The following is a 26039-nucleotide window of genomic DNA, read 5'->3' on the forward strand; positions in this document are numbered from 1 at the left end:
TGCTGTTTGAACTGTTATGTTAGGTCTTGGCTTGCAGATGCAGCTATGATTGTAGTGCAAAGGTCAAATTTCCACTGTTTTGCAGGGGGAATTTTTTTCTGTAGGACTATAGGATTGGGTCTGCAGTATACCTGTCAAAAGCATTTTATCTCTTTTCAACTAATCAAATATAACAAGTAAGCAACTGCACATCCAGTTATTTATGAACCATGCTGCTGGATATTACAAATTACTTGTTCCTCCTTTTGTCTTTTTTGTCTTCGTCCTTGTTTTTTTTTAGCTTTGGTTGCAACTCACAAAAAGTGCTGGTAACATTTAAAACACGGGAAGACGGAGGCTTAATACTATAAATTATTATGCAGCCTAATTTTTTTTTTCTCTTTATGTCAAAGGCACTGAATTCTTCATCTTTAATCTTCATATAGTCCTCTTACCTTCCCCAAGGAACAATTCCTAATCTACCTGCAAAGTCTTTAGGCTTGCTTTCCAAATGTTTGGATCTCCCCCTTCTATACAAGTGAACATACTTAATGCACAGGCTTAGTGAATGGAGAAAGAGACAGATAGGCCTCCTCAACTTCTCATGGCAGAATTTCCTCCCCTCAAAAAAAAAAAAAAAAAAAATCACAGGAGAGGCTAGTCGCTCAGAGGGCAGAACTACTACAGCAGAGCACTCCATTTCATACACTTCTACCCTGACCAAAACACTAATTATTTTGCTCCCGACTCACAACCAATAGCGCTCATTGCTAATGAATTCTGCTACAGACGGTAGCATTTGGCAAACTACCCATAGAAGACTTTATGGCTTGTTACTGTGCTAAATTTACAGAGGGGATCTACAGAAGCACAAAAGAGCACAATAATATTATTTTTTTCATCTGTTTCAAATTAAGGTTCAAGAAAGAGAACACGGTTGCAGCCACAGTTAAAGGCTCTCAACTGCAATGCTTTCGATTTCATTTCATTTTTCATTTACACCAAATGAAAGCTTGGTTTTACATATTAAGATGCTCTGTATGGATGCATGAAACGCCATGATAGTGTCTGCATAATACCTGCACAGTGGTAACACTTTAATACCTTAGAGGAGTCCTTGACCTAAAAATTCTTACAGTCACGGAAGAGTAGGTCTGAAGCTCTATGTGACAGTTTCCATAGTGCTGTGAACTGCTTGGTGAAAATCTCTCCTAAGTGTACTGCATCACTGTAAAAAGCAAAAACTGTTAGGATGCATGAGAGTAATACTGAAATAGTAATTAAAAAGCTACTTTATCAGCCACCACTCTGTTCTTTCTCCTGGCATTTTTCCATGTCTGTTCTCTCACTATCAAAAATATATGTATAGATATCAAGCAGAAACATATTTTAGAGACAAATAAGAGATTCTCCTAAGAAGTGAAGCTCAAAAGGCTGCAGTTCATTTTCTGGACAGGAGGTAATTAACGTGATAAAGAACACAAGACATTATTTTATCTTGCAATGTACGAAAAAAAAAAATATATAGCTTATGAAAACCAGCAAATTAAAAGACAAAATATTTCTCTGTTCCCCTAAGATTCAAATAAGCTAGGGAATTTATTCCTGCCTAATTTAGCTGAGTCCACGTGCACCGGAGTTTTAACAAACTCGCTGAATTGCTCTGTAACTAAGGGGATAATTTTTTTAAACAGATTTGTAGGTTATCTGCAAGGAGTGCCCCACCCTTCCGACTGAATTAAATGACAGTTCTTTGGAATCAACTCTCAGAACTCAACACAACAATGTTAAAAGAAAGGTAAACCCTTGTGCTTCAGAGCATAAAGCCAGTTCTGAAAAAATGCAGGTTAGTAATGTTACAGGCAACATCTTTCAGAAGTGCCTTTCACAGTGATTCATCTACATTGAGCCACCTAGTACTGGTACAAGACATCAAACCAGATGGATCGCTGGAAAAAAATCCTGAAGAGGAAAAAAACGTTTGTGTACTCCCATGAAAATGTTGCCAGCTCTTCACTGCAAGCAAAAGGAAGCATTTGACTGTTTGGACAATGTCCATGTTGTGCTGTATGTAAAACAGTTTGCAAACTGTTGCTCAAAGCTCTTCTGCAATTAGTGTGCCTCTGCCATGAAGAAATAGTCTCTCTTTCTCTCCGTGCTTATACTTCGGGTGACTGGGACACAGAATGACTTTGGAAGCTGGAGTTCTGGGCATTTCCCAAGACGCACTGCCCCAAAGACCATCTGACTACTTTAGATAAGTAATTTCAATCAAAACTGCAATAAGGGATACTTGCTCTAGCAATCAGCACACTCAGCTTAGAGGTGTCAGCTTCAAATCGTGCAGTGTCAGGAAAAGAAGGGATGTGAGTTTGAAGTCAGTGATGAAATCTCAAGGTTACTCCATACAACAAGAGACTTTAGGTTGCACTCAGACTGATTTGCTCAGAGTCCCAATTTGGTCTTAAAACCTGTAAGGGTGACCAGAGGTGACTGCATCCTGCTCTTGCTAGTGGGAAAAGATAAGATGCTTGGTTTGCTTTTACTCCACACCAGGCTGGACCCTACCTGGGTTTCTGTGAGAAGAGCACCTCCTGCAAACTGGGAGACACTGCAACGAGGAGAGAGAAGCTAGGTGGGATGTGTGCCCCAGCTGCTGTTCAGGTCTGCAGCCCAACAGCCTCCTTTGGAGGATGCAGAGGAGAGTTATGGCCGGTGAGACTGAGTGCACAATGCCACTGCTGTGCGAGGGCAACTGGAAGCTGTTGCATTAACACCATGGAGAAAAGAGAGCATTATAAATCAGTACTGGAGCTGCATGGACTGTCCGTGACACAGTGGCTGATAAATTCTGTCAGGGCTGAAGTGCCCCTCAGTGCAGCACTTGGGATTTGCATGCCTATCAAAAGATGTTCAGGAGAGTTTAAGCACGTAAAGTGGGTGCCTTGCACATTTAAGCACATCCAGCCCTATTCAGCAGCAGGGGAAAGTTCTGACTACAGAACTTTTGGGTCTTGGCATCCGGAGTGGGTTTTAGGCAATGGGAAGGCCTGAATCCATAATGTCTCTGTTGGGTGGTACACCTGTGTGGGCAGTCCAAAATTTCACTGGCCGTCCTGATGCTATACTGCGTTCACCTCTGCTAGGGCTGGTTATGATTTTTCACCTGTATTAGTTGTTCATTTCCACAAAGAATAAATGCAGAGAAACGTGATGTTGATTTACATTGAAGTAAGTGCTACGCAGTTGCATCAAGATGTACAAACGAAGATGTGACAGACGTGCAGACAGTATGCCAACACAACCACTTCAACCGAGTACATGAGTAACCCAAGCCCTGTCATGTTCAGCTTACTCTCAGTTTCTTCCTAGCAGAGAGGATAAGTATTACAGATAATTCTCCCCAGATACGTGTACTTGTACTGCTAAAAATAAACCTTTTAGCTCATTTTTTAAATCTCTTGAACTGTTTTCATACCTTCCTTCTTCCTGGATACAGTATTTGGCACTTCTCTCAGTTTAGAAGCCAAAGCAATTCTTATCCAGTAAGCTGCCTCTTCTGGATCATTAATGAAGATAATACATAAGGCTGGTTCCTACATCAGCCTTTTATTAGCATTTATGATTAGCTTTGCTTGTGGTCTTTCAGCCAATTCCAAATTTTCAATGTCCCCATCCAAGTCAGCATACATTAAGTTTTCAAGGAAGATTATATTTGACACTGTATCAGAATCTTTATTCAAATGCAAACAGGGTATTGGTTACTGCTCTTTCATCAGCCACTAATTTTATAATTCCGTTATTTACACCAAGAGATCTTGTTTGTCTCACAATACCTCTTTATTCTTCTGAGTCATGCTGCTTTCCATGTGTAGTCCTATTATGTAGATATGTATGAGGCATGTGACATCTAGAAGTATGCCTCAATATTTGCTGTTGAGGAACAACACTGCTACCTGCAAAATTAGTTAAATGAGTTAAACCACACAATAAGATAATTCACAGGCTAATTGAAGCATAAATGGATCGCTTCGGAGTAGCATCCGCACTGCTTTCAAGCAAAGGTAATTCTAGAGAACTCCACGCTGGCCTCACGCCACTTTTACTTTCTGTGACGATCTGCAATTTCTGCCATGCCAGTAAGCCGCTGAGTAGAAGTATCAGCGGAAACTACAAGAAGAATGCTGACAATGTAACGGAGGAAAACCAGATGAAGGTGATCAAGTCCTCTGAGTCATCTGAATTTTGCCCTGCTCTCAGACCGTAGAAGCTGACTGAGGTAGTAAAAGTCCTGGTGATCTCCGTGCTGGCTCCCAGATTTTCCCAGGCACATCAACAAGAGAGTTATGAAACAAAAGACAGTAGCCTAAGAGCTTCCAGTGCCATTGCCTGGCAATATGCCCACAAATCCAAATACAATTCAGGTCATACATCAGATGCAGCCACTCACTTCTAATTCAATACTGCTATGCTTGAAGGGCAGAGTGAGGGTCATGGGATTACTCTGAGGAAGTGTGGAATACCATGCTCTTCAAAAACATAACTAAGTTGGGAAGTAATGAGATCACCATATGCACTTTTCTCCTTGTTAAAAGATTGCCATTTGATGCTGTAATAAAATTAGGAAATGTTACCAACCTTCCCTTTGTGCAACTTCTTCTCCGTTGTGACTGTACGTACTGCACACTCTGGGAGTAAGACTCTGCTGCGCCAGAAGACGTGGACGTGGTTCAAACTTTGCCAGGAAAAGAGGGTGAGGAATAGCAGCCATAAGGTAAACCATTCCACCGCCAACAATAATTAACAAGCATTCCCTGCACTTAGCTGTTACCTTACATTTGAAGATCTCAAAGCGATGTATAGTTAACTAATGTCAATCACTGTTATGCCACAGGCTACATTGTGTGATTGTTGCCCTGGGAGCACTCAGTGCCATGCTTCTCTGCCACCAGATTTGCCGTTTTACATGATTATTCTCTGCAGCTCTATAGAGTAACTGTGTGACATGAGAGAGGACGGCCTGGCCAGCTATTTCTGCTCAATTACCTGGAAGAACCGATAATAATTTTGTCAACCTTAATATTTAGCTGCTGGCAGAAGAGTTTGCTTTTCCTTGATACAGCTGAGATTGACAAGGAGGGATGCAACTGGAATTAAAGGCTGTGTGGCAGCGTGTGGTGCTGAATGGCTCTTTCTGACCTTTTTGGACTTTACGCAGGATCTTCCCTGCTGACAGTTGCAGGGGATTGGACATGACTGAAGAAACTGCAAGGCTTTGCCCATCCAAGGTACTAGAGGAAGTCTAAGGAGGTGCAATAGCGCTGAGAACCTGGTAGTGGGGAAAGAGGCAAAGGGAGCAGGAATGATTGCAATTTATATTTAACATTGAATTTTTCTGGCTTTCAATGGGAGATTTCCACGTACTAACTCAGGGATTGTTTAGCCTAGAGAAGAGAAGGCTCAAGGGAGATCTTATTAATGGGTATAAACACTTGAGGAGAGGCAGTAGAGAAGACAGAGCCAGGCTCTTCTTGGTGGTACCCAGTGGCAGAAAATTCTGCCGTAATACAAGAGAAAGCTTTTCTGCTGTGAGGATGGTCAAACACAGGAAGAGGTTGCACAGAGAGGCGGTGGGGTCTCCCATCTCTGGAGATCTTCAAAATCTCCAGCTGGACATGGCCCTAAGCAACCTGCTCTGAGCATGTGTTTGGATGAGAACATCTTCAGGGGCACCTTCCAGTCTCGGCCAAGCTGTGACTCTATGCCTCTGAGCCAAATCCAAATGTAAGTGAATACATGTAATAGAATCATAGAATCATAGAATATCCCAAGTTGGAAGGGTCCCATAAGGATCATTGAGTCCAACTCCTGGCACCGCACAGGTCTACCCAAAAATTCAGACCATGTGACTAAGTGCACAGTCCAAACACTTCTTAAACTCCAACAGGCTTGGTGCAGTGACTGCTTCCCTGGGGAGCCTGTTCCAGTGTGCGACCACCCTCTCAGTGAAGAACCTCTTCCTGATGTCTAGCCTAAACCTCCCCTGTTGCAGCTTGACACCATTCCCTCGGGTCCTATCACTGGTGACTAAAGAGAATAGATCGGTGCCTTCCCCTCCACTCCCCCTTGTGAGGAAGCTGTAGACCGTGATGAGGTCTCCCCTCAGCCTCCTCTTTTCCCGGCTGAACAGGCCAAGTGACCTCAGCCACTCCTCATACCTCTTTCCCTCTAGGCCCTTCACCATCTTCGTCGCCCTCCTCTGGAGACTCTCCAACAGTTGTACACCCTTTTTGTACTGTGGTGCCCAGAACTGCACCCAGTACTCAAGGCGAGGCTGCACCAGCACAGATGTAACCAGTGTAATGTCATTACACTGTTCAGTCACTTGTGAGGATTTTACCCCCCCCCAGAGACCTTCAGATTCAACTCTGAGTTCAATCAGCTTACCTGTGTTGTTTTTTGTTAACATTTACCTCACAATATTTGTTTACCAAAATAAGCTAACAGTTCTGTAGTTCCTGGAGAACAAAATAAGAATGCATTCCTACTATGACTCTATCTACGTTTTGTCTTCTGGATTTGTACAAGTACATAAGCACTATTCCCAGACATTTTTGCTGGCATTATCAAAAACGTTTATGTATGAGAACAGCAGCCTGGCATAAGCACGCTCATGATTGATTCAGCTCTGCAAGACCAAGAACAAACAAATCAATATTTACTTAAAGGGTCTGAAGAAATTTGTTTTGCTGCTCTAGTGCAAAGAATTTTCACTGAGTTCATATCTGACTATCTTATTTCTGATCAGATTTAAAGAGGTACATGTGGAATGTGTATCGTGGGGACCATTGCTATTATAAATGTAATTTTGACTAATCTATCTCTGGTTTAGCCTGAGAAAACTAAAACAACAAAGTGTAACGTTAGGCTTTTCACAGATGGCAAACAGAAATACCTAGAGATCCAAAGTCAGCTTTACAGAGGAATGAGGAACATAGAGAAAGTGGCAAGCTCAAAATACTATGAGCATCTGCAGCAGGGGTGATGCTTCCAACCCGACTACAGTATTATTTTACTACAAGACAGTCTCTGCTTTTATTAGAACACATTTCTGGTAAGCCAAAACACCTTTGGTGATGCTGGATGAAGCTATAAGAAACTTTTATCCAAATAAAAGGATAGATTTGCATCAACTCACGCTGCTGTTGAATCCAAGAATATACAAAACAGAACTCACTGAAGACAAAAGAATGAGGAAGCACAATGATATGGAGCTCTATATCTACATAGCAACAAATGCAAATCACAAGAGCAGAGTAAGTTTAAACTCCAGACAGTTCTTCATAGTTCATTTATTCCTTGATTTCTAATGTGAACTAAATAATGACTTAATATAGGCCTCCCAAAATATATTGTCAAAATTATACCTCCAGAAGGAAACCCCATCACTGCCTAGATGTTCCCTGAATATGTAATGGTACTTCTACTGTTACAACATTGAGCAACATATTTCCATTTTTGTTCAGAGAACGAAGGAAAATAGGCTATCTATTTGATATTATTGAAACGAACAGCCTCCAGTTGAAGAAGTTTCTAATTTTGCTTATTACAGCACAACTTCAGTGTTTCGGTGATTCCGTGACTTTACTTGACCTCCTACCTGCTTCGCTTATTCAGTGGTCCTAATGAATACCCATCCACGTAGCAGCGACCTATTAAAAGTCTGCTGGATTATAGCAGTCATGAGATGGATGTGAGTCAGTGTCATGCCGGTGTGAGATGCAAACACCTTACTGAGCTGTATAAATAGAAACACGACCTGGAAGAAACACAAAGTTAAATTTCTGCTCGGTTAGAAAGAGCTGTGCCAGAACTACGTGTCCAGCTTCTGGCACTCTTCAGGAAAGGCTGGAGGGAGTCTGGCGGAGCACATGGGAATGACTAGGGGTGTAGGAAACATGATGCACGTGGGAAGATTAGGAGGAAAAGGATGGTTAGTTTAGAGAAGAAAAGATTAAGGGCAGAAACTGAAACACTCTTGAAATACATGAAGGGCTTCTGTAAAGAGGAGCAGAACAAACTTTTTTTAGTATTTCTCAATGGAGAGGAAAAGGAATATCAGGTCTGAATAACAGCAAGACTCAGAGTAAGCATTAGGCTAGACTTTCCAATAAGCAAGGCAACAAAATAGTGCCTCTGACAGCCAGGGCAGACTGCAGAACCTCCACCACTATCGGGTATTTGGAACAGGTTGGAGAGAGGCTGTCAGAAATGACACAGGCACAGGTAAACCTGTCTGGGGGCCAGGTGACGGCCTAAACAACCCCTCAAGGTCCCCACCAGTTCTTTGGTTCTATGTTATCACTGTCAGGCTTGAGCAGGCAAATTATGCAAAATTGCCATGCAGAATCTGCAATACTCACCACATTCCAATAAGTTATGCACTGACTCATCAGTGGAGAGCTGCTTAAATGATTGTCCTATGCTGCTGCTAGCCCCAGGCCCACACATGTCAGGAAGAGCAGCTTCCACCTCCCTGACACCGAAATCTGAATTGGACCAGTTCGCTCCCAACTCACCATCCCCAATTACATTACTAACAATTTATTATTCCCCATGAAATAAAATAATATTAATAAAAAGACAAACAAGCATTGCACCAATGAGAGGACAGAAGCATTCTGTGAAGAAAGGAATTAGCCACACAAAATAACCAAATGCCTTGGACATCCAGGAGGTGTCTTTATCTGGCACAATTCCTTTTTCCTGACCCCTTCAATGCTGACATCCATTCCACCTCACTCGTATTATACTGGTCTTCAACAAGATATTAAGCCTTTAAAACGAGAAATTCAGGAATGCCAAACTGTGGCAAAAATAGATGTATGTTTTTGCTCTCACACATCAAAATACACTGATCTGAGAAACACGAAATGACTCAGCAACAGCTTGGACTGCTATTAAGATACTTCTGATCATGTTTGCCTGGAATGAAAGAGCTATTTCAATTATTTTGCCTTCCTACTCCTTGACAAAAATTAAGCAGCTCACTATCACTTGAAAATAATCCTACAACATAGATAAGTAATAATTGGTTTTGACTGTATTTAGCTGAGCTCTGCCATAATGGAGTGGACACAAGGTTACACAACATCACACAGTGCTTAATCTCATTCTTGTCAATAGTCAAAGAACTGCATGACAGACACAAGACAGAGGCATCTTGACATAATGCCTGAGCAAAAATGGTGACCTGACTGCATATATCGAATTTTGATTTAAAAAAAAAAAGGGGGGGGGGGGATACTGAAGTTAGCTGACAAGACCCCAGTTTTTAATGAATGCCTTACACGATGGTGTGCTAGGATGCTCCTGCAGCAGCAGAGCAGGCCCACGGGACTCAGATGTTTTAATTGCCTCCCAGCTCCTTTCTACAGGGCTCCTCTGCTGCTTGGAGGCAAGGCTGAGAGCAGCGGTTTACTGGCTGAGCATCCACAACCACAGGACACCTGCTCTGCAATCTTTACATAGCCTGTCAATAGGGTGCTGGGTCCATTTTAAGGCTGTCCAGCTGAATTAACAGAGAGACGTAGGGGCTATCGACTTAGTGGAGGAAGGAGAGAAAGGGATGGTTTCTATACCTGAGCCCGGCTAGTTGTGGTGCACAGCTGTGCTGTGATTTATACACAAGCCTAATGTTTTAACAACGTGTATTAAATGACTACCAAGAAACGCAAGGCTTAATTTTATCCCTTAATTTCAGTGCTGTAAAGTGCAGAGGATGTTACTTTTTCATTGGTAGTGTTGTTAGCCTCAAGCTCCTTTCTTCTCTCACTAGAAGCTCAGTCTTTCATTTTTCTACATATTTAGTCTTGTAAATAAGGTTTCCTAACAGAATTACTGTTCAGGTTACACAGTAATTTATGGTACTATGTGCATGTAGTAAGAGAATTTCAGTGTTAGAAGCAAATAGAGGAGTATCCATGAACATACCCAGATTTGCTTCCAGGAATCAGGTAGTTATCTCAGTTATTCGTTACAGAAAGAAATTATGGTATAAGCCATAATGTTGTGTTCTGAATTTGCAAGTGCTGAATTAGATGACAGCTATTTCTGTAAGTGTATGTGCTTATGCAAAGAGAATGCAGGAACAGAAGAGTGACAAGCAAAAACCACGCAGACAAAAAAAGTATGTTTCCTCATCCAACTGTAGTGTTCAGTCCTTTACCCCCTCCCTAACCCATTTTCTCCCTGTCCATACTCTTCTAAATTGAGTACATTATCCATCAAAACCACAACAGTTTACCATTGTTTTTTTTTTTTTTTTTTTACTTTCAGATTTAAATCTCCCCTGCTCCAGGGCCTAAGCTATTTCTTGCCTTTTTTTTTTCCCCATTCATCTTCAAACTCTACTCCTCGTCAGACTTCTGTTTTTATACTTTGCTAGTATTTTATTTCCTTTGCTTTTTAATATTTTTAATTGACTCCTTTTTTATCCTCTCCATTCTTTTTCTGTGAAATGCCATTTTTCCCCATGCCTCCATGGTTTCTCTGCCTTTCCATACTCCCCCCCACACACGTGCTCCACACACACACTCCTTCTGCTGTGTCATTCGGTGCTGCTTGATACCTCACCCTTGCAATTAACTGTGTCTCCTGGTCCTTTGTCAGAAGAAAGCCAAAAAATCACTATTAGCCTTTGTCATGGAGGAAAAGATAAGTGTCAAATATAGACACCTGTGGAAATACAATTATAATAGTATATAGGACATAAGTATAATACACTATATACAAAAATTTGAAAAATATCACGCGAGCATGAGAAACTTCTTGCAGACTGCCACCAAACTGTCCACAGAACACGCTTTGAAGACCACCAGCTTCCACACCAAGCCCTGTGCCTCTGCTGGCCCTGGTTTGCTGATTCAAATCCTCAGGTGGCTCTGGATGCTTCGGGGGATTCAGCCACTGCGTGTACTCAGCAGCATGGCAACAGCACCTTTTCTATAAAAACACCCTCTTTCTGATTGCTGCTTTTCACTCCTCAGACCCCATTACTCACGCTAGGAGCACATCAGAGGCAGCTCTGCAGAGGGCAGAGACACCGTGCACTCAATACCTTCGTTTCCTACAGGCCAAGGAGAGGTGCTGACAGACTCCAAGGGGTGACCTGAAAGTACTCCAAGACGATTGTGAGCACGACAACTGAACTGTCAAGGCTTAGAAGTTAATTCTAAAATTTAAAGTTCGCAAACTTTGGAATTTAAAGGAGTTTGAAGGAAGATGGGAAAGTAAGGATCTATTTTTGGATATAAGAAACTCCTCTGGATAAGTATGTTTTTTATTTTATTAAACACAAATATTGTAATGTCAGTATTAAAGCTTAGGTTGCTTTTTCAGCAAAAAAAAAGATGATGATACATGGGGAAACAATTCTCCAACAGCACAAAAAAGTGCAGAGATATCCGACATTGCCTTTGTATAAAATTATTTTTAGCAGACAATGGCAGATTACTACCAGTCTTTAAGCATAAGCTGTTGAAATCCGTATTTCTGCAACAGAACATAAAATGTATGTGCACTGTCAAACCTGCATCAATCAAATCTCCAGTCCTGGCAGGATCCCCACCAAAACCTCTTTGCTACAGCACTATTTACTGGCAGTTAAACAACGTGCTTGAAATTCAACATTTTAAAACCTAAATTTTCTGCTTTATCTCTACAACTGGATATTCGTCTTCCACCATGTTGAGCCGAATTCTGGTGCCATTATCAAGGTGCCCCAACCTCTGAATTTGAAGGCTGCTTAAAATAAAGATTCGTGTTGCCTTGCTAAAGAGAAATAGAACGTTTCTGAAATGTAGACCCAAACCATTTCAGAATGCTTTCTAAACAAATCCAGGTTTGAATAATTCCCTTTGTTTCACTTTTTACTTTAGAAAACTCCCATTTTCAACTCCTGGTTGAAATTCATCAATTTAGCAAATTAATGCAAAACCTGTCCTGTGTGGCTTGGGAAAGCATGGACAGAAAAATGCACATTTTCAAGAAGCTGGCGAGGATCAAAAACTTAAAAAAAAAAAAATCTTTACTGGTATCTCATTTAAATCCTCTGTGGCAAAAACTGACATCCTGGCTGTGTAGTGGCCTGTGTAAAATGAAATAATGAAATCAGTAGAGCTCCAGCTAGCACCACAGTGTTTAACATTACGAACACCACATTTCAGATAAATGGGCAAATTCTTCCACAGACGACTTTATTAAGTACAGGGAGGGAATGAAATCTCACCTCAAAGGACAACCCTTCCATTTCAGGCACGGGTCAGATAAAAAGCCCGACATGGGGACCTTGACCTCAGGGGTGTACCTCTTCAGTGCGTATTTTGCAGATCTCCCTTTGTAAGGCCCATCCATTGAGTGTCTTTCATAAACACTACGTTCAGCATGAATAATCTTAACTCTGCACTTTAAAAAATCCTAAAGGAACATGTTCTAGGCAGGATTCAGGAAACTCCTTCCTCTCATAATTTCTGTATCATTTTCTAAGAGATAGAAAAAAAAACAACAACAACAACAAAAAAAAACACCAAAAATGTGGAGAGAAGTAACCTACAATAGCACTGACATGCTAGGTAGAAGGAAGATGCTGAGGAACAAGTAATGTCATCCAGAGACATCTGAGGAGTTGAAAGAAGATAATTTTCATTCTTCCCCAGAAATACACTTGCTGGACCTGTCAGTGCCCAGGCACTGCACGTCATGGCATCTCATTTGTCTGAAAGAGAACCTGAGGTACCTCTCTGCTACAGAGATAGGAACGTTACCCACACATGGTGCCCACGATGTCCTGCTCCTCGACTGAAACCACACCATCAGGCAGTGATGCAGTTTTGCCTCCTCGGTGGCACATAACTGCAACGCGGGTAGTGGAAGTCAGTCAGGCCCATCGGTTCAGCCAGTTCCTGAAAGAAACCCTGAGCTGCGCTAAAAGGCCGTAACATCCTAGCAGATGGTGATGCAAGAAGCCGCTTGAACTTCTGTACCTTTTCCTCTGTCATCTGACAGCGACATTGCCAGAGGCACTGCAGCTGCCGAGGCACACCATGCTCCATCGGCCATGAAACGGGACAGAAACGTCGCTGAGAAGCCACGAGGAGAGGATAAAATACCGACTGAACAGGGGGACAAGACCACCATTTGAATGGTCTTTTGCTGCTGTTTGCACGAGCAGAGAGTGAGTGAGCAGAATTAAAAGCAGAACTGATGGATTTCCCCAAGAATACATAATGAAGCAACACTAGAAACATCAGAAAAGAGGTACCTGAAGGTACCAGAGCAGAAACAAAATTTCCCCTTAACAGCGAAAACACAGGGGCTAAGGACTGCTCAAGTACATACACCTTATCTATACCTAGCTTGTACAAATGATATGTTGTTTCTGCAAGAACAACATTTCACCTCTCTCTCTGCGAAGTACTGATTACAACGTAATAGAGATTAAAGAAAGGATGAAAACAACCATCTTTCCTAACACACAGTGTCTTGTACATGGGATGAAAACAACCATCTTTCCTAATGTACAGTGTCTTGTGCATCAAGAAGGTCAGATCCTGTTAATTCTTGCCTGAGTAATCCTTACTCATGCAAAAACTCACAATTAATTCATTGGGGAAAAATGCTGTATTAGCCTATAAGTCTGAAAACCAGCAGAATGCAAGTGCCTTCTTCACAGGAGGGCAATGTTATTCAACTGACAGCTCCTTTCAGGACAGTCAGTCAACTTTCTTAAGAATATGTGAAGCCTTAAAACACTGAGACTGTTTGGCAAGAACCAAAGCATCGGGGCACAGTGGCTGAGCTACATCAGTATTTACTGAAATAAAGCAGTCCTCTTCCTGCCCTGCCCGGAAAAGATAAAAACCAAACCCACAACAGTAATCGTGAAATTTGCTCAAAAAGCCTTTCTTCAAGGGCAATCGATTTCTCATATGTAGGTTACAATTTGACTTATTCAGAGGAATAAATACCCATATGGGCAGCAGTGGCCAAATTTCAATGTGAATGGATTTCACTTTGAGCTGGAAATGTTTGCGCAGCAGCATCAGAAGAAGAACGTGGGCCACAAGAAAACATGCTGCAATGAGCCATGTGAGACTGTGCACAATCAAATTACAGGAGGTGGCATTTTCCAGCAGTTAGAATCACAAGGCGTCGCTTCTATTCCGGGATGTACCTGGCCTTCTGTTTGACCTTGGGTAAAAAAAAAAAAGCATGCACTCCACGCACTCTCTCTGGGCATCCCTCTCCTCCTCTCCTTGTTTGTTAAAAGATGCAGGATCTGGTTTGGCAATGCATTAATTAAAATAATCCTGTATTAGGATGGGACCTTTTATCAGCGGACACAAATTTTGCTAAAGCACGGGTACACAGGCTACAGATCATTATCATCTTGCTCACTTAAGGAGCAAAATATTTTATTTAAAAGTAAAAAATGAAAGTTTTATTAATACTTTCACGGTTTAAAATATTTTGATTTCTCTCTTTCACTGCACATTTAAAATTACAGTGTGGTGACAGAATAAATAACACTACAGAAGGATGTCTAACTTAATGATTAAAACATCCGCAAGGGGACACGGAATAAGTCTTACTGCAACCATGGCAAAACAGAGCCCCTGTGGTTGTCCTTAACTCACCTGCCAGAGGGATTCCACAATACGTGCACACCTGTGCTCACCTGTGGGGAAATTTAACTCTTTCTAGCTGCAAAGCATAATTTTTCAGCAAGCAAGCAAGGAGGGAGAGCTCTCCCCTTCTTTGCTTTGCCTGTCAGAAGGTTTCAGGGGGTTGCACCTGCTCTCCCAAGTGCAAGGACTGTTCAGCGATTGCTCTCAGGGGTGCAAACCAAATAAAAGGGGGAAATAAATGAAGCAGCGGGGAAGTAAATTAAGCAGTGGGGTCCAGGGTGCGATCTCACAGAGGTGGTATGTCACAGGACCACCAGAAACATGGATATAGGTATTGGGACACCGTCCCCCAGTGCAAGCTGGGCTACGAAGGTGGCTTGTACCTCTGTGAGGAACCATCATCCCCTCAGACTGGTCCTGCCGCATCTACAAAACTTCCCTCTCATCGAAAATGCTGTCGGAATGAAAAGTTTGGGCATGTTGATGGATAACATAACCAATTCCACGTTTACGGTTCTTCAGACAGAATCCTGTTGGCATGCTGCGTTAAATGCTCAGTGCTGTAATGATTTCTGTTCAAGGTAATCAAGAAACTCAGCTGGCTTAGCGTGCTTCATGCCTGCTCTGGATATCCCCGAGTCTCCTCGGTCCTCCATTAAATGGATTTCCTCGGACTCTGACTGCGATGACCGGCCCTGGACGGGGCAGGCACTGCTTCTCCTTGCAGCACGCACTTACTCCTAACAGCGGCTCACTCTCCCGGGAGGAAGAAGAGCCAGAAGCACACGGACTTGCAAACCGGGGATTACCAGCGGAGCACGGATCGGACCTGACACGGGGAGAGGCACCCACACCTCAGGAACGCCGCTCAGACACCGCGCTAACCACCACCGCAGCAGACAGCACACCCGGCGCTGTCCAGGTCCACGCTCGTTCCCCGGGCCCTTACCTCCATGCCCAGCCGCTGCTTCAGCACCAGGGCGGCGCACAGGTACCCGGCGCGGCCGACGAAGAGCTCGTCGGAGCCGCACTCGAGGAAGGAGAGCGGGGCGCACACCTCGCTCAGCTCCCGGAACTTGCCCAGCGGCCGGGCGAAGTCGGGCAGCCCCAGGGCTCGGTACACCAGCGCGGCCACCGCGTACACGCCGGCGCCGCCCAGCAGGAAGGCGGCGCGGGTGTCGGCCTCGCCGCCGCCCCGCTCCTGGTAGCGCAGGCAGGCGTCCACGACGCGGCGGGCGGCCCGCAGGTAGGCGTCCCGCGACGGGGCGAAGAGCGGGCACTGCGCGACGTGGTACAGCATGTAGGCCACGCCGGCCACCCCGCCGTACAGCCCGCCCTGGCAGCCGCGGGGGCCGCCCGCCGCCGAGGGGCCGCCGAGGGGCGGCAGCTCCCGCAGGATCCGCTCGATGGTGGCCGTCACCAGAGGCACGGCCGCCTCCGCGTCCGGCCCCGCCGCCGCCGCCGCCCCCTGGTAGTCATCGAAGCGGTTGGCGAAGCAGCGCTGGCTCGCCATGCCCCGGCTCTGCGCGGCGGGAGGGCGGCGGGCGGGGAGGCGGCGGCGCGGCAGGGAGGAGCGAGGGAGGCGGCGAGGGGCCGCCGGGGCGGGCGGGACGCGGCCGCCGTGAGGGGCGGTGAGGAGGCATCGGCCGCAGCCCCTGCCCGCAGCTCCTCGGGGAGCCCCGGAGCGGTCCCCGGGCTGAGGGGGTGGCCGCTGAGGGGTGAGGGGACCCCCCGGGAAGAGGGGAAGGCTGGGGGAGTCCCTGACAGGCTGGCACTAGGGAGGCTTTGGCTCCTTTCTGTCATGCGTGAGCCAAGCAGAGCTTGTGAGGAACAGATCCAGGGCGCTGGATGGATTCCTAGTTAACACAAGCAAACAAACAAACAAAACCAACAGCAACAAAGGAAAAGCTTGAGGCAGGTGCTGAGAACGACTCCTGTGTGAGGCAAATACACGGTTGTCACGTCTTCCCCTGGGTGCGTGAGCTGGTGCAGCGGGAGTGAGTTTGTCATCAAAGGTCCTTGACTTTGGGTCAGCTGTCAGCCCCTGGCACTTCCTCAGGTAGATGCACCTTCAGTGATTCAGGTCCTCCCCGTGGATGCTGGAGAAAGCATATTGCCAGAGGCTCCAGCCAGTGCCGGCACAGCTTTCAGCAAGACCAAAAGCACTGTCCTCTGGTCGCCAAAATATTTTCCTAGAGCTGTGGCTCCATAGCTCCTTTGCACATAACACCTTTCTTCCAGTTCCCAGTACACAATAGCAGGACAAATAATGGGGTTTAGCTCAAAGAATCCCATTGCCTCTAGTAGGCTTTGGATTAAGGCACTTAGCAGCAAACACTTCAAGCACCATGCTGTTGCTGATGGATTCCTTTGAATTCAGCACGTTATGGTCAATGTTTTTTCCTCACATGAGAATTTTTTTTTTACTAATGTCCCCTACATTTCTCAAACAGGTAGATATTCTGGTGGGTTATCAGCAAATGCTACACATTGAAGCTTAAGAAATCAAATTATAGTTGATATAAATCAAAGCATTTATTATAAAGTCATCTCTTTTGCATCCATTTTTGGAAACTGTGATGTGTTGAGTTGTAACAATAAGGGCCCTAATTGGGGGCCCTATTTGTCGGCCCCCCCCACGCTTCGTTGGGTTAGAAACTGGCTGGATAGCCGGGCCCAAAGAGTCGTGGTAAATGGAGTCAAGTCCAGTTGGAGGCCGGTCACTAGTGGCGCTCCCCAGGGCTCAGTGCTGGGGCCGGTCCTCTTCAATATCTTCATTGATGATCTGGATGAGGGCATTGAGTGCACCCTCAGTAAGTTTGCAGATGACACCAAGTTAAGTAAATGTGTCGATCTGCTCGAGGGTAGGAAGGCTCTGCAGGAGGATCTGGAGAGGCTGGACCGATGGGCCGAGGTCAACTGCATGAAGTTCAACAAGGCCAAGTGCCGGGTCCTGCACCTGGGGCTCAATAACCCCAAGCAGAGCTACAGGCTGGGAGATGAGTGGTTGGAGAGCTGCCAGGCAGAGAAGGACCTGGAAGTGATGTTGATAGTCGGCTGAATATGAGCCAGCAGTGTGCTCAGGTGGCCAAGAAGGCCAGCAGCATCCTGGCCTGTATAAGAAACAGTGTGGCCAGCAGGGCCAGGGAGGTGATCGTCCCCCTGTACTCAGCTCTGGTGAGGCTGCACCTCGAGTACTGTGCTCAGTTTTGGGCCCCTCGCTACAAGAAGGACATGGAGGTGCTTGAGCGAGTCCAGAGAAGGGCTACGAAGCTGGTGAAGGGCCTGGAGAACAAGTCTTACGAGGAGCGGCTGAGGGAGCTGGGCTTGTTCAGCCTGGAGAAAAGGAGGCTTAGGGGCGACCTTATCGCACTCTACAGGTACCTGAAGGGAGGCTGTAGCGAGGTGGGGGTTGGTCTATTCTCCCACGTGCCTGGTGACAGGACGAGGGGGAATGGGCTTAAGTTGCGCCAGGGGAGTTTTAGGTTGGATGTTAGGAAGAACTTCTTTACTGAAAGGGTTGTTAGACACTGGAACAGGCTGCCCAGGGAAGTGGTGGAGTCACCATCCCTGGAGGTCTTTAAAAGACGTTTAGATGTAGAGCTTAGGGATATGGTTTAGTGGGGACTGTTAGTGTTAGGTCAGAGGCTGGACTTGATGATCTTGAGGTCTCTTCCAACCTAGAAAATTCTGTGATTCTGTAATAGATGACACCGTTGGTGTAGAAATGTAAGTTAATAAACAGTAAATTAATGAAGATGCTTGGTTGACAGTTTCTGAAAGCAAAACTCCTTATACTTCTCCAAAAATCTTCATGGTGCTTCTAGGTTTGTATTGGCCTGATATGGACAACCTTTTGCCCATCCCACAAGTATACATATTTGCAATTATATGGCCAGCCTCGAGTGTCCAGGCTTAAAAAATGATCTTGTAAGTGAAATTTTGGAAGTTTTGTTTTTCATTCTGACACATTTTTTTCCCCACGTTTTGAGGATGCTTGCTTCATATTTTCAGTCTTATCACTCATATTTAAAGGGCTGATGCTTTCTTGCAAGCTTTTTGGGAGGGAGGTGTCTCGGATGGTGTCCTCCCATTGACAGTGAAGGAATCCCTTTGCTGCAGGTCCTTGTCTCCCTGCACTGAAAGAAACCAAGCGAGTCTCCGTGGCTTAGGTACATATTTTTGAGAATCTTGTCAAGTGGAAATAGATCTTTGCCACTCTCAGCAGCAAAGACTGTAAGGAAAATACAGACTTCACAGGAAAATCAGTGCATTAGCAATGCTATTCTTAAGGAGGGTCAAGTAAGACTGCTACAATATTTTTTAGAAAGGAGTCAGTAATCGCATGCAGAAGAGGAATATCTTCAGTGCTCTCAAGAGTCTTTTGACAAAGTGAAGAGTGCTTAGACACTGTAGGACTAGCGGAAGTCATGGAGCAATCAGCAAGAAATGAGAATGACAGTTTCTGCTGTACCTTTTGTGTACAGGAGTATTAAACCACCAAAGGCCACAGAAGAGCTGAATAAAAATTACAGAAACACTTCTTATAGCTATATACATTATTTTTTTTTAAATGACTAAGTCTTAAACTGCTTGTGTTTTCATGTACGAAAGTTTCATGCTTACAGATAAGATGTGTTCTGTATCCTTTTCATTCAAACCATGCATAGATGCACTCTTGATATGACTGGAAGAGAAGGAGGGATCATAGAATCACAGAATCATTAGGGTTGGAAAAGACCTCCAAGATCATCTGGTCCAACCATCCCCCTACCACCAATGTCACCCACTAAACCATGTCCCCAAGCACCCCGTCCAACCTTTCCTTGAACACCCCCAGGGACGGTGACTCCTCCACCTCCCTGGGCAACCCGTCCCAATGCCTGACTGCTCTTTCTGAGAAGAAATGTCTCCTCATTTCCAACCTGAACCTGCCGTGGCACAACTTGAGGTCATTCCCTCTAGTTCTATCTCTAGTTACCTGTGAGAAGAGGCCGACCCCCAGCTCCCAACCACTTCCTTTCAGGTAGTTGTAGAGAGCAATAAGGTCTGCCCTGAGCCTCCTCGTGTCTCTCATCAGATTATAGCCTGAGGTGTGCCCTCCTCTGTGGTCCTAGAGGAAATGTTGGCCTATGGTGCGTGGCTTCAGCTTGAGAAAAAAGTGAATTTCCTCTCTTTCACCCCTCGGCACTGGTTTGTGCCCCCTTGGCATGCTCTGCTTCTGGAAGCCACAGAGCTGGAGACAAGCTGCATGTTATACTAGGGAAAGGTGTGACACAGGTGTGGTGGGTGGAGGTAACGGGGGAGGAGGGACTGGAAGTATCAAGGCTGTTCTTCCGAGTAAATCTGTCTTTACAGAACGCATATTCTGGGTATATGTTTGTTGCATGTTGATAAAATGTACAATGATGGAATAACTGTGGTTATTCCATGGCTGGGAGGGACCCCAGGAGGTCATCTAGCCCAAACCCTGCTCCAGGTAGGGCTGACTACTTGCTGGTGTAGTTGTTCCAGCATGCTTATTCACTTCCGCATGCTTATTTACGTATTCCTTTAGGGAATCAGCGCCATCTGATATTTCCGACAGAGCACAGTAGTGTGTCCTCAGTTGTAGCGTTGGAACTGGAGGCATCCCCTAACAAATGTCTTAAAGGGTAGTCTGTCATTTTTTGTATGTGCTTTTTTACCTATATATCAGTTTAGTGGGGCTTCAGGGTTTTTGGGCACCCACATGATTGCCAATTTTATTCCTACTTTGTATTCCACCTCTCTCCTGAGCTGAAGGTGAAACGTCGTGTTCACATACCCAGGCTGAGCTCCCGCAACAGACCTGTGATTAGTGGTGTGAACTGCCACATAGCTTACATGAACAGGGTTGTGCCAGGGTCTGTTCAGGCTGGTCTGAGCACACTGGCTCTTAAATTCGACTCCACCTGAATTCCCGAAGTACGTATGGCAATCAGCCATCAGTACCCTGTACTGCCCAGTGCTGCTGTTCCCTCTCGAGAGCTTTGCCACTGCAGGTCACATTTGCAGCTAGCTCCTCTCCCTGCCTGCTCAGGCTTTGTCCTGAGTATCCACACTCCTACTGAGTGGCTCTGGTGTTTACAGGACCACCTCTGGCCCTACCCCGCAATCAGGCAGCTGGCTCTGGGGCATTATGCTAACAGCCAACACACAGAGAAGTCTGAGCAGGAGTGACAGTCACACAGCAGGGGTGGTCCCAGGGGCTTCACACCACTGTCATTCACCAGCCCCATCCTCGTCCTGGCAGTCTCTGGTTGCTCAGGGACTTACGCTTATGGTTTCTTACCGTAGGTATTTTTTCATTTCTCAGGTTGAGCCGTCCTGTACTATATGGACTCTGCTCACAAGCTGCGCAAAAGATTTTGAATTTTCATTCCTTGACAATAATTGACAGTGATGTGCAAACCTATTTTGAAAATGAAGTACTTCTTGGCATCGCACTTGGAAGCTCTTTTCCTAAGCCAGCCTTTTCCTCCACTACTTGTGCGTGGTTGATAATACAAGCACGATTGCTGCATGACAGAAGTGATGTTTTAGTGCGCATATATTGCCATTTCATCCGAAGGAAAGTTGTCTATCAGAAGATAAAGCACGTCATTTCACAGAGATTATGTTAAATACTGTGTCAAATATTTAAATTATCCCACATCATTTGAATTCCAGAGGGATTACATGACTGCTCTTGTGCTTTTATGCAGCAGACCTACATTCTGGGACTTGCATGTATTTGTTGTTAAACAGGCCAGGCTATGAACAGTGAAACTAATAAGATCTGCCATCTTACTTGTTTATTTTCTAGTTTTCATAGTGGCCACCTTACTCCCAGGCCTGTCCCGTGTCTGCATTTCTCACCATGGTCTCTGTATCCTGGCCAGGCTGTTCCCACTCGGTTGGTGGGTGGAGTTGAGTTGTAGATGGCCCATGCAAGCAAGAGGCTGCGTTGAGTTGCTTTTTGCTCCAAGGAGACACTAAATTTCTGTACACAGCTCAGTGTCATGAAGCTTAGGAGCCGAATAGGAATTTAATTTCTCCGAGGTTCTGTCTTTATTACCAAATTTGGTTGAAATTGGCCAACAGGTGCAAAATTGCGGGAGGGAAAAGTATGAAATGAAAAGGTAGATGGGCAGTTATGCATGACCGCGTATGCCTTGCTTCCTTAGGAAACAGGGCTAGAGAGGTTTGGTTTGGTTAATTTTAGTTTTGTTTGTTTGTTTGTTTGTATGTTTTTGTTTTTGTAAGAAGATAATGGAAGTGTGGGCAGAGGCACTCATTACTGACGGGATTACTTCTGGTTACAGAATATCTCATTATCCCTTTGAAAAGGCAGACCTATTTTAGAAGAAGTATCAGTATAGATAAAAACATAGCTACTGTTACAAAGTCTCTGAAGATTATTCATTGGGGAAAAGTATTACATTTTTTCAGTACCTCTCTGAACGCTGATTTGCCCATTTATAGACATGTGAATCACCACACAGTTGTTGTCAAATGCCAAGGCTCTCTGCAGAGCAGGAAGTTTGACATTCTAAGTTTGGGCTTATCTGGCAAAAATCTGTCTTCAAAACAGCATATGCGGACCCCATCCTGAGCCACCCACAGGCATGGTTATTCCTAGCCTTCCTTCCCTTGGCTTGAACCTACTCAAACTGGCAGGACGGTGGAGTTCTTTTCCTCAGATACGTCCCTCACAATCTTCAGTTTCTTTGTCATGCAAATTGTGTCCGATTTTCTATGTTCAAGGTGATTTCTAATGAACCAGGAGTACTTCTGTATGCTTAGAGAACAGTAGTTAATTTGCAGTTCTCTGCATGGCTCCAGCATTAGCCAACACGATAAGGAAGCAAAAAATCCCGCTGTGCACTCCATTATTGATATTAAAACAAACTAGTTATTTTTGTCTGACTAATTAGACTGCCAGTACAACATACATTGTCAATTCTAAACTTCCGTATGTGCATCTATTCTACCACTGATGTTAACGTGAGATCTGAGATTTTAATTGTAATGTTTTGGTCAGATCCAGGATTTGGAACCATTTCATAGTACAAGAGCAAAAATCAATACCTGAAATCAAGTAATGCTTTTACCTGAAAGCAGCTAACATTTTTATCTGTCATATTTTACTTGAATTTTCTTCCCTGTACATTTTGCTCTTCCCTTTGTGCTACCTGATCTCAGTAATTGTTGTGATAGAAATGTTAGACTTTTATTAACAAATCGTGCTCCTGCTTGCCAGGGCAGGGACCTCACCCAGCGGGCCTCATCCTACAGCACCTGCAGGTGATGAAGAAAGCTGGGGACGGTGACTGAGCTCATTGCAGCCCCAAGGTCAGGTACAGCTGCAAGCACAAATAGTAAAGTGTCGGAATTTCAGGTTATATGACCAAATCTGATAAGAAATGTCCTGGGGTCTTGAATTCAAATAATGGTGAAGTTGGTTTTATGTCCCTGAGGAAAGGTAGCACCTCCAGAAACAAGTCACCCTTTAATGGTATGCTAGGAAGTTGGATACACGCTGATTCTAATGTGGATAGAAGATTTTGGAGTCCCAAGTCACCAAAACCAGTGCAGCATTTGAACTTAAAAAAAAATTACCATCTTGCCTCACATACTGACCAGATCTAACATCTCTTAGCTTGATGTATTTGAGAGGCTCAAGTGCAGGGCAATACAACATGTGCTACAAGATACGTGCTCACACATAGACGTACTTTATTATTCAGAAACAAAACTTCTTTGAGGTGTTTTTTTTTTTTTCTTTTTTTTTGGTCAAACTAGTGGTTTTTTTATTTTTTATTTTTTTTTGCAAGGCTGGGTTTGCAAAAATGAGAACTTTAATATGAGACTTCTAAGCCTCATAAAACAGGTCACTCAATTTAGGACATTAAAAATAAATGAAGTTGATATTCAAGAAAACTCTGGTCACCTCAGAAATTTTCCAGATGGATACATTTCAAAACACAACTCTCAATGTATTCGCAGCATGGCTGGGTTTGTAAGGGAGCCCTGGAGGCCACCTGCTCCAAGCCCTGCCCCATCAGGGCCACCCAGAGCGGGCTGCCCAGGGCCATGCCCAGGCAGCTTTGGGAGATCCCCAAGGAGGAGACCCCACAGCTCTCTGGGCAGCCTGTTGCAGTGTTTGGTCACCAGCACAGCACAGAATTGCTGCCTGCTTCTCAAAGTGAGCCTCTTGGGATCCAGTTTGTGCCCACTGCCTCTTGTCCTGGCACTGAGCACCACTGAAACTATCCTCTTTGCACCCTCCCTTCAGGTATTTATGGACATTGATGAGATCCCCCTGAGCTTTCTCCTCTCTGGGCTGAACAGCCCCAGCTCTCTCAGCCTCTCCTCACAGGAGAGGTGCTCCAGTCCCTTCATTATCTTTGTGGCCCTTCACTGGACTCTCTGCAGTAGCTCCAGGTCTGTCCAAAGAGAAAATAACAGAGGTCAGAGTTTTTAATTCTTAGGGACCCTGAAGCAACGTATGGAGTACTTTTTTCTTAACACAGTGATAATGTTTTCTTGGGAAAGTGCCAAGAACATTTCAAAATCAATTTCTGTTCGCATTTATTTACAGCTCTTGTGATTAGTACGCCGTCTGTCTTCATTTCATTGCTATATGTTAGTCTGATGGGATGCATAGAAGCTGTGCTAGACTGCTTGATGAAAATTCATCTATCAGAGTTTATGCTATTTTGCATGTTCAGCATTCCAGGGGGAGGTAACAGAAATGTGAAATACATTGTAATGTGTTGCTTTTTTTTCAGTAAAAGCAAGCTACAAAGTCATAAATTGCAATAGTAGGAAGAATTGGACTTTGAACAAAAATATTTTTGCTGTGTTAAAATATGTGCAAACTGTGATCCAGCAAATGTTTGCACCTGGGATTTAGCTTATATACATGAATGGCACTTCACTGTTCTCAGTAAATATTGTGTGCAATATCATGGTCTAAGATTGTTTCAGAATGCCATTAAGCGTTTTTGTTTTTCTAGTCTACAGTTTGCAAATGCCTTTAAAAAAAAAAAAAAGCTGGAAGATGCATAAAAATAATTCACAGCATCATGAATTATGCAGGGAGACATTCTTGTTCCCTGTAGATAAGCAAAATGTTCAGGTACTGAGGTATAAATTTTGGATTACAAAATTGGGCTCTGATTCAGAAAACCATTTGGGTCAGAAGTACAGCTAACATCCTTAAAATAAAGGGTGAGTGTCTGTGGGAAGCCCCCGCAGGATCAGTTCGGGAAGAATGGCATCCCATGGGAGGAACCCCACGTGGTTACTATAATTTGCCTATAAGCCAGATGTTTGAAGTTTGTTAATTAAAAAGGCAATGTAGAAAAAAGAACTTATATGTATGTGATAGGTATACTCACATAAATATATATATATAAGCTCATTTCAAATTTGAAAATAAAATTTGCTCTGGCAAGTCTGCAAGTCATTTTAAAACTGCACTGCTTTCTCTGATTATTACCTTTATTTTTACACCTTATTAAAAACAAACACAACCGAACAGTTATACCTACTCATTTACCCTGTGGTTTATTTGCTGGTTTCCTCACTGCTGTTGGTGAAGTCAGTCTGTTTTGTTCCACTTCCTTGCTTTTAGCAGTTTTGCAAAAAAGATGAACCTTGACACTACTTTTTAGAGTCACAACTGGTTGATATGAATTTGCCTGCATTTGCCTTTTTCTCTGGCTGCCTGTCCTTCTCTGTTCCCCTTTGTCAGATTCAAAACCTGGAAAAAAAAGCTATCGGCTTTCTGAAATCAGACATTGAAATACAGCTTGGTGAGCAGCCTCTCTGCTGAAAAGGATGCTGGACTCAATCATCAGAAGTCACTGCAATAAAAACTTCTGCTTTTGTTCTTGTAAGTGCAGCTGCTGATGCTGGCAGGGCTGGACTGGCTGGATTTCTGGATGACCCACATTTGGATTCCTGTTCTTCAACACACAGTGGCTTTCACAGATGTCAGTGCTGGCTACCTACTGTGGAGAAATTAAACCTCTGCACAACGTTAGCCAACGTACAAACTGTTCCCTCTCTTTAACATCACTTCACCTTCCAGTGTAGGAAGGCTCAGAGGCACACACTGGGGTACTTTTCCCATATGCACCTTTAGATTTAGCTGTTGTTTTGTTCAAGAGATACATTTAAGTCTAAAATATCTCTTCTGATTAGAACAACCCTGCATCGGTAGATCAGACCAATGATTTCAATGGGCTTGACTCCTGTTTGTGGTAAGGTCCTGGACTCCCATTTGCATCAAAGTCCTATTCTTGCAGGATGTTTCCTGGAGCTGAGTCAGTATCAGTCTTGGCTGTCACTCCAGTTGCTTGG

The 26039-nt window shown here is 44.2% G+C and overlaps 1 protein-coding gene across 1 annotated transcript in view; it reads right to left on the reverse strand.

The window, feature by feature from the left end:
• Positions 1 to 16234, reverse strand: part of LANCL3 (LanC like 3) — a 35725-nt gene extending 19491 nt beyond the window's left edge. Inside the window, exon 1 of the mRNA XM_035316034.1 lies at positions 15616 to 16234. Within this exon, the coding sequence (XP_035171925.1) occupies positions 15616 to 16179 (564 nt within the window). The 5' untranslated portion in view covers positions 16180 to 16234. The remainder of the gene's footprint in view (positions 1 to 15615) is intronic.
• Between the last annotated feature and the right edge of the window lie 9805 nt (positions 16235 to 26039).

The sequence above is a fragment of the Oxyura jamaicensis genome, chromosome 1 (genome assembly GCF_011077185.1).
Source record: "Oxyura jamaicensis isolate SHBP4307 breed ruddy duck chromosome 1, BPBGC_Ojam_1.0, whole genome shotgun sequence".
Classification (NCBI taxonomy): domain Eukaryota; kingdom Metazoa; phylum Chordata; class Aves; order Anseriformes; family Anatidae; genus Oxyura; species Oxyura jamaicensis.